The sequence below is a fragment of the Cynara cardunculus genome (assembly GCF_001531365.2).
Source record: "Cynara cardunculus var. scolymus isolate 2C chromosome LG 9, CcrdV1, whole genome shotgun sequence".
NCBI lineage: Eukaryota > Viridiplantae > Streptophyta > Magnoliopsida > Asterales > Asteraceae > Cynara > Cynara cardunculus.
This window is the reverse complement of record NC_037536.1, coordinates 5,224,770-5,233,705: the sequence shown is the minus strand read 5'-3', so window position 1 is coordinate 5,233,705 and position 8,936 is coordinate 5,224,770. Positions and strand designations below refer to the sequence as shown.

Sequence of the window (8,936 nt, the reverse complement as noted above, 5' to 3'; positions counted from 1 at the left end):
ACTTTAAATTCCAATGAATACTAATTTGAATTGAATGTCGTATGTGATATTTTCTTTTTAAAATAATTTTAGCGTATATTATAAATTATAAATATTATCACGATAACCATATGACGGATTTTGTTTTCTCAGTGGCCATCAGTCTGAATACCCCGATGCCTGTAAAGAATTTGTCTGAAGTGCTCAGACTCTGGGATTAGTTGTGCCGCATACAAACTACTCCAGACACCCAAAGTTACCAAAATGATATAGAAACGAAGCTAGAAAACAAATTTTGGTTACACAAGCCGGATCCAAAATACGTCAAGCGTAACTAGATGTTTACCCAAGAGATCGAGACTATGCATTTGTTGTTCTTAAACGCTAGCTCTTGTGAGTTCAACTTGTGCTACGGTTGTGTTGATGGCATCGATAACATCCATCTTTCCACCAATTGCAGCTTCATCCACAGGAGTCCGTTCATGTCTAAGTAACACGAAACCCAAGCAAATCAATTTCAAATATGTGGATATAACCGAAAAGGGTAATGCTAAAAACAAACTCTCAAGCATGTAACATACCGGTTTAGACTTGATACGTCTGCTCCGGCTAGAATCAGTATCTTAACAACCTAAAAATGTGGCTCAAACTGTCATTTTTTTCAAGTAGATAATATTATATTAATAGGGAGCCAGATACCGTTGGACCAATAACCCTTTAGTCAAACTGTCATTGGTTTGTATCTAAATCAAACAAGTCCAGTATATCCCCCGTAGAGGTAGGCTTTGGAAAGAGTAGAATGTATGCAGACCTTATCTCTAACTCAAGGATAGAGAGGAATTATGACACTAAGAAACAACCAAATGGTATTACCTCGATGCGACCATTGAGGCAGGCCCAATGAAGAGGTGTGTTATTCTCCACATTAGAAGCATTGACATCCTGCATTGACAAGAGAAAGATCGATTTGGCTTTGGTTTTAATATATATCCAAGACTTGCAAAGCCGAAAAACAGATATTAAATCAAGAAAAGCCAAAGATTCATGTTGCAATGGCAATGGTTCAAATAAAGCACTCTTTAGAGAACGGAATGAATCTCATAAACATTCCAAAAGGCAATAAAGATTTTTGAACCTATTCTCCACAATACCCTGGTGTATATTGATGATATTCTCTGATGACAGGCCAAAGACTGCTTTTTGCATACCAGATCATCATTTACCAGTGGAAAGTAATGCCATTTGGGTTTAAAATGCTCCTTCTGTTTTCCAAATAACATCAAAGAGATCTATGCAACCACTACAAACCAAACAAACCCAGAGTTGGGGTCTAGGGGTGGGATGTACACAAACCCGACCTCTACCTTCTACATCAAGAAGCAGAACGGTTGTTTCCATGAACACCCTTGGCTTGTGCATAGTTCTTATTGTTCTCTATCATTTAAATCAGCTCCCCTAGGTTTGGTTGGCAAAAGGAATATACATTTTTTTCCAAGATACATGGTTTCTTGGCTTCGTTGTGGTGCATTGCATATAAGTCCATATCTGTAAAGGGCATCTCTATTGATTAGTTTTTTTTGGGAAAAAATGGGTATTTGGTTCAGGCGGATGAATGAAAATGAAATTCATTCTCCCCAGTTTTAACCTGGAATGAAAATTTGGGCTTCTGAGGAATAAACCCATTATATTATATAAAACCAAATAGTTTCTTTTATTTCCATTCCCATAATTACTGCTTAATACCTATAACCAAATACCCCCTCAATATATTTACCATCCGAGTCCAAATACTCTATCAAAGTTATAGATGAGCATACTCAATAGGGATGTATGACCGAAACAACATATAAAAAAAGTTGAGAATAACAGCAAAAGCAAAGACACATGATTAGTGTAATTATGTAAATGAAAATAGAAAGAATGGTCATACTCATCGACCATGTGTTTATCTTACCACTTTATTGCTGATAAGATAGTTCACAATGTCAACATTTCCATTTGCTGAAGCCATATGAAGTGCTACAAATATTGAAAACCAAAGAACCAAGTCAATAAAATAAAACCATAAACAAGACTTGTGGCTAAATTAACATGTAGATAAATCGCATTCAGCATCCGTCGAACAAACTTAGGGGCTGTTTGGTTGGTTTTTCTATTAAGTCCTGTATGGATAAATCTGCTTGTATAGATTGGGAATATTTTTGTTTCGGAGGGTTTTTTAATAACTGGAAGGAGCGTGTCTTTTTAATGGGAGAGACAGTTTGGAAAAAATCTGGCTTTCTGCATAAAGCTCCCTCCTAAAATCTTAATGGATAAACCATTTCCTATACATTAAGCCACTACCAAACAGTCATGTATAGTTGACACTTGACCGAATAAGCCGTGAGTCCCATTAAGCTCATTAAGCTGCTAAGAAATAGACCTTAACCTGAGTTAAATTGTTTATAAGGAAACATGAACATCAACAAGACAAGTTATCATACCTGTTCGCCCTTCTGCATCTTTGGAATCAAGAGAAACCCCAACAGCAGCCAACCTTATTACGTCATCAATATCATTATATCTGGCAGCCTATTTAACAGAATTCAGATGTAATGTAGTTGTACAGATGATAAAAATAGAAATAAAAACAAAATCAAAGTTAAAAGTAGCTCCAAAGAACAGTGAAACTATCCCCTTTATTTGAAATCAAATGTCTCCCTTAAAAACAATTTCCCATCCGATTAACTTATACTATAAATTAGGTCTTGAAGCACTGAAATGAAATCCAAGTAAAAGAATATGAACCAAAAGAGTTCATATACCAATTCCAGAACATAGTTTAAATTATTTACACCTAAATGTAACATCAATGGCTCAAATCTTCGGAAACTCTAATCCAACCATGAAACCCACAAGACATATACTTGTGAATGTGTCATGCAAGGAATAATAAAGTGAGTTATGCAGGGGGGGGGGGGGGGAGAGAAAAAATAGATATATGAAGGAAGTGTGGTGTAAATTGCTGTTACCTCAAGCAACTCCTCCACGTTTTCTGACTCCGTAGCAGTCGGGTTCTGCTCTGCTCTGTTCGCCTCCGCCCCCATTCTTCGAGCACCTGGCGTCTGCATTTGTGAAAGGGGGTATTATGGACTTCGGAGGAAACTAATAAAGAAAGTTGGTCAGGGTGGAATGGACTGGTGTCAGGCTTGCTAAGGTGTACATATCGGGCTAAAATAAGAGGTCAAGAAACGATGACTGTCAATTTGTGGATTTAGTTGCTTGCTTTTTATAAACTCTCGTTTTAGCTCAAAGACAAAATCCACGTAAAACAACCTCACAGTATACTATTAATCCCAATATCACATTATTTACATCTCCAACAAAAATAAAATTTGTAAACAATCAAATAGATAACAATCTAATCTTTCAATCCCACAAATATGATCATAATCTATGTTGATCTGCACTTCTTCTTTACATAACGATTCTCAAATCTTTTCGTTCTCGTACTTCTCTTTTCTGTCAAAATAGTGGGTTGGGTTGCAAAAGTTTTCAAAGAGTTGCAGTTAGGCCTAATGAGAATCATGGTTTTATATAATATTGATGTCAATTATTTTTAAGATCATTATAAATATCATGGTATTTGTTAGGGTTGTGATTGTCGTTGTTAGAGGTCATGGTGGAGATGCTGGCGGCGACCCTCCTCCAGGATCCACATAGAATACTGGAATCATGTGAAACAGGCAATTTACTTCTCCAATTTTATTTTCATTGATGCCGTGTAGTTTTCTTTTAATTACTTAAAAATCTATAGGCAGTCAAAAAGTAGTTTGAGGCAAGTCAAGGAGTCTAAACCTGTTGGCCGCCTTCGATGCCAATAGATGCAAATAGCAATCAGGTTCAATAGCGCACCTACCAACCTATAGGAAGTACTGATCATTCACCAGGTGCATAAGCAATTGGATAGGTTACACAATTGGGAAAATATTCCTCAAAACTTGAAGATAGATATATTACCTCACCATGATGTAAATATATACTTTCTAACCATTTTTAATTTGAAATATTATTTCCAAACACTATCGATATTGGACTGGGCTAAACGATCATTTATATTGAATACAGGTTAAAGGGGAGGAAATTTTGGGATGTTAATGATGCTGCTTGGAGTTGGAGAAATTGTTCGGATCAGGGAGATGTTTAGAGGCCATATTGTGCACCGAATTGGGGATGGGGCTAGCACTTCTCTTTGGTTTGATAATTAGCATGCTGCTAACCCATTATGCAAATTTATTTCTAGAAGGGATATGCATTTGGCTGGCCTTGATGTTCACTTTGAAGTCCAAGATCTGTGGAATGGGGTTACATCAGTGTAGCCTTAGTTAATGGTTAAAAAAGTACAGTGGTATTCCTGTTGACATTAGGCCTTTCATAAGGGGTGGAGTTCAAGATGTGATCAAATGGAAGGAAAAATTTGGAAGATTTAGTCTTTTGAGGCTGGAGTTGCGTGGAATGATCTTAATCAGCATAGTGAAGATGTACCTTGGGCTAAAAGGGTGTGGTTCAATCAAAATATTCCTAGACACTCTTTCATCTTTTGGTTACACTTGACACGTTCGCTACCTGGAACATTAATGAGGATCAACTTTGTGTTCTGTGTAAGAAGCATGGAGTCTCATTGTAATTTGTTTGTAGAATGTGTCTATTCTAGAGAGAATTTAATGGGGATGACCAAGTTGGCCTTTATCTTCAAAAATGGGGGTGTAGAAGATTCTAGTTGGTCTAACTTGATCTCTAAGCTTACTAATGTTTTGTGTGGTAAATCTAGCTGGAGTTTGATGCAAACATGGGCTTTTGCGGTTATCATCTATTTGTTATTGTAGGAGAGGAACACTAGATTGCTTCAAGACAAGCAGTGTACCAAATTACCATTTACAAATATCCAGAGTTGTTTGAGATTAAAATTCTTGGGGGCTAAATTCAAGAAGAGTGATCAATTGAAGAAGATGTTGGAGTGTGTGGGAGGTGAGAAATGATTTTAATGATGATGAGGAGGTTTAAGTGGTGGAAAGGGGTGTGCATTTGGTTGTTTTATCAAGAGTTGTCATGCTTTTGTCAGTTGTTTGGTTGGGCCAGACCGGGTTTAATCTCTATTTAGCCATGAAGTTTCTTTTTTGGACTGTTGAGTTAGTCCTTCACCTCTGGTTGGTGTGTGTTTTTCTTGTTCTCCCCCCTCCGTGGTCTACTTAAATGGCTGCAATATGGTAGTTGCATTGTCTTCAAAATCGTTCAAGGTGTACGCCACGAGGCGTATCATGAACATGAGGCTCCGCCTCAAGTGAGCTGAACGAAACATACGCCGCAGGTAGGGGAGGCACGTATTGAGGCGGTGAGCATTGGAGCGGCGGAGGCCTCTGGTTGGTGTTTGTCCGGTTGGTTCTTTTCTTGAAAAAGAAGAGAACCTAAAAGTTGTACTTTTTATTTAAAACCTAAGGGGCTGTTGTTTTCTACAGTAAAAAGGGTCCCTCAGTAAAGGATTATCAAGTCCTTGCGCCTATAATCTCTATATCAGTGTCCACTGTCACTTTGCTTGCAATATATATATATATATATACATATTGTATGTGCCCACTAAAATGTACATATATATAGTAGTGTATATATATATTTTATATAAATACCGTATTGTACTATTTGTAAATATTTAGCATGCATATATATATATATATATATATATTGTATTGTATTATTTGTAAATATTTAGTATGCTGTATGCATATATATATGTGTGTGTGCATACTAAATATTTACAAATAGTACAATACAATATTTATCTAATATATATATATATACACTACTATATATATGTACATTTATATATATACATATATATATATATATATATATATATTTGTATAAATATTGTATTAGGGGATGATTCAAATAAGAAGGCTAAATACCGTGAGAAGGTAAGAAGAGAAGGTTCATATGTGAATCCACTTAAAAAATCTATTTAAAGATGCATATGTGAACCTACATTACTTATTATTCTTATGGGTTCATATATGCATCTTCATATGGATTTTTTCAACCATTCATATATGAACCTTCCCTTCTTACCTTCTCACGACATTTAGCCATCTTATCCGAACCTCCATTATTGTGTGTGTGTGTATATATATATATTATACATATCCGCCTTGGGACTTATGCATCGCTTTGTAGAGGGAAAATGCCTCAAGGCCTGACTCGGTTTTTTAAAACCTTGGGTGGTTGATCATTGATCCCACTATGTTGTTTGCTATGGTCCCTTGTTGGTTCTTTATGGTGGCATATTGGTTGTTGATCATTGATCCAGCCACTATGTTATCCTTTTTGGTACTTTCTATGTTATTTTTCTTTAGGTTCTTTTGGTGGGTCATCTCGTTTTCCATTTGTCCCTTACTTTGCTTATGAGAATTGATATGAATTTGGATCTGTATATAAAATCTGCGGGTTCCAAATCTGGGATCTGTGATCTGTGATCAGGCTGGCATATAGGTGGGATCAGATTTATAATTGGTGGATGCTACCTACAAACTCTTACTTCTATGGAGTGCAGAGTTGTCAAAAAATTCAGTGAACATTTACAAGTTTATGCTTTTGCACCTTGTTTTGACCTGGTATGGAAGTTATTTTCCTCTATGCATGATTGGGGAGAGCATTGATGATAAAATGTGAGAATATGGAGGAAGGTTCCTAGAAATAAAGGAGTGGGTTTTTGTTGGAGATTTGGGAGTTATTCAGGTTCGTTTTGATGATAAAATGGTGGAAGGATTATGGATCTCAGATGTGTGGACTTTTATTAAACGTAATAAAGTAATACAACAGAAGGAGATAAACCAAACCCTGTATAACAAAACTGAAGCACAAATCTATGAAATACGGAAACCAAATGAAACTTGTGAACTATGCAAACCAATTGAAAAGTTGTGAAATAAGCAACCAAATTAGTAGATAATCAAAACCAAACAAAATCTGTGAAGAAACCAAATTAACAGACCAGGATTTATCGTAGAGTCCTCTTAAAGAAGGTTTTATGTAAAGTAGCATCAAGCATGACATACTTTAAATTGTACACAAGATACTTAGGGACTGTTTGGTTGGTTTGGTATTTCTCTATGGATAAAGTTGTCTGAGTGGATTTATTTGTCTGTATAGGCTGGGAAGGTTTTTGCATAGATGGAAGAAGCTGGGAGGGGCAGGTTTGAAAAAAACTTAGCTTTCTGCATAAAGCTTCCCCTAGAAGCTTACTGAATAAGCCACTTTCTATATAATTAAGCCACTACCAAACAGTAATGTATAGCTGACCAGTCCATTAAGCTCATTAAGCTGCTAACAAACAACCTCTTACTCATGATATCCCACCAAACTTGATACCATTTTACAAGGAAAAGCTGATTCCTTGACATCTATGAGTTATCAATCTACAACCTGCATGATTACTTCACAATGGATGGTTAAAATGCATTGACATATTGGAAATCCAACTGCAAACCATTCATCATTAACCAAATTAAAGGCCTGTTCGTTAGCAGCTTAATGAGCTTAATGGGACTCACAGCTTAGTTGGTCAGCTATACATGATTGTTTGGTAGTGTCTTAATGATATTGAAAGTGGCTTATTCAGTAAGCTTCTAGGAGGGACCTAAGGTTTTCCAAACCTGCACCTCCCAAATAAAAAATAGGCTCCTTCCATCTATGAAAAAATCTTCACAAATTATACTAACAGATTAATCTAGACAGCTTTATCCATATAGAACTCAATAGAAAACCAACCAGTCAGCCCCTAAGCCATGTGTAATCATTGACAAGATTGGCAGAAAGAAAGGTCAGAAAACATCTCTTTGTTCTTCCCTCTCTCCCCCACAGCACTGTATTTTAACAAGTTCATCCATGGTATTGATATTCGAAATCTAGACCTAACCATTACAAAAATTCCCCACAAGAGTGGCTAAACAACAATGTATATAAGTAAAGTTCGATAACCCAAAAGACAATCAACAACATTCATGAGAAAGAAAAGACCTTGGAAGGAAAAAACACAAAAAGAGAAGCAAGCAGTAACCAAGAAGGATGCTAGGGTTCTTTCTCAGTAACCTAAAATCCAACTAGAAGCAAGTAATATACATATATGAAATTAGACAAGAAAAACTGAAAAACCCCCATTATATCACCAAAAAGAATAAAAATACAGATCGACAAAACCAGAAAGCAAGTCCAGAACGCAAACTCACTTGTGTCCTTGTCAATTCAAGCTCAGAGAAGCGATTACAGCGTCAAGTCGATTAGTATTAGTCGATTCGAGCGTGAACTTGAGAGCGAGAAGATGCTTAGGGCCAGGCCAGTACGTTTTTTCTTCTTAAACTGAGACCAGAGAATAAATTCAGTGATGCGAAAAACCGTTACCGGGCTGGGCCGGTTTTAAGTTTTTTCATATCCGGTTCCAATGTACCCTCTCTCTTACTCGGTCTTCCGTCGAAAACGGTAAGACCAGTCAAGGTTTTTTATAACCGGTTATGAGTTGTTGGTTTCGGTTCCGGCATTAAAAAAGAAAAAATTTAATTTTTTAATAATATATATTTTTAATACACTATAAAATTTGTATTGAGTCATTCAAATACACTTTAAAAATACGTTTTAATATAATTAAAATTACATTGTCTTAAAAAAATATATTATAAAACTATTTGAAGATACATTTATTTATAAAATTATTTGAATTTTCAGGCAGGGGACGGGCCGGTCCATAACCGGTCCCGGTACCACGAAACTACCAAAAACCCCAACCGGTCCTGTTTTCGATCTCATAATCGTCCTTACCGGTCCCGGGCCAGGCCGCACCTTTGCCGATCCCGGTTCTGGTCCTCCGGCGGTCCCGGGCCCGGCCGGGCCGATTTGGCCATCACTACCAGAAATGGCAAAAAATGGGGCCA

General features: G+C 36.6%; 1 protein-coding gene across 3 annotated transcripts; it reads right to left on the bottom strand.

Annotated features, from left to right (window-relative positions):
- Positions 1 to 224: 224 nt before the first annotated feature.
- LOC112518170 (ankyrin repeat-containing protein P16F5.05c) lies at positions 225 to 8,390 on the bottom strand. 3 transcript variants are annotated; one of them, XM_025125776.1, is made up of 8 exons: positions 8,238 to 8,345; positions 3,817 to 3,881; positions 2,991 to 3,083; positions 2,463 to 2,550; positions 1,934 to 1,998; positions 853 to 921; positions 561 to 610; positions 225 to 465 (listed from the first exon to the last, which is right to left on the bottom strand). In XM_025125776.1, exons 3-8 carry the CDS (start codon positions 3,063 to 3,065, stop codon positions 357 to 359), a joined length of 456 nt encoding a protein of 151 aa, XP_024981544.1. In that variant the 5' UTR covers positions 3,066 to 3,083; positions 3,817 to 3,881; positions 8,238 to 8,345; the 3' UTR covers positions 225 to 356. The 3 variants fall into 3 exon arrangements, with proteins under 3 accessions (XP_024981544.1, XP_024981543.1, XP_024981542.1); XM_025125775.1 differs by lacking the exon at positions 3,817 to 3,881 and having other exon boundaries at positions 8,238 to 8,390; XM_025125774.1 differs by lacking the exon at positions 3,817 to 3,881 and having other exon boundaries at positions 2,991 to 3,123; positions 8,238 to 8,351.
- Positions 8,391 to 8,936: the final 546 nt, after the last annotated feature.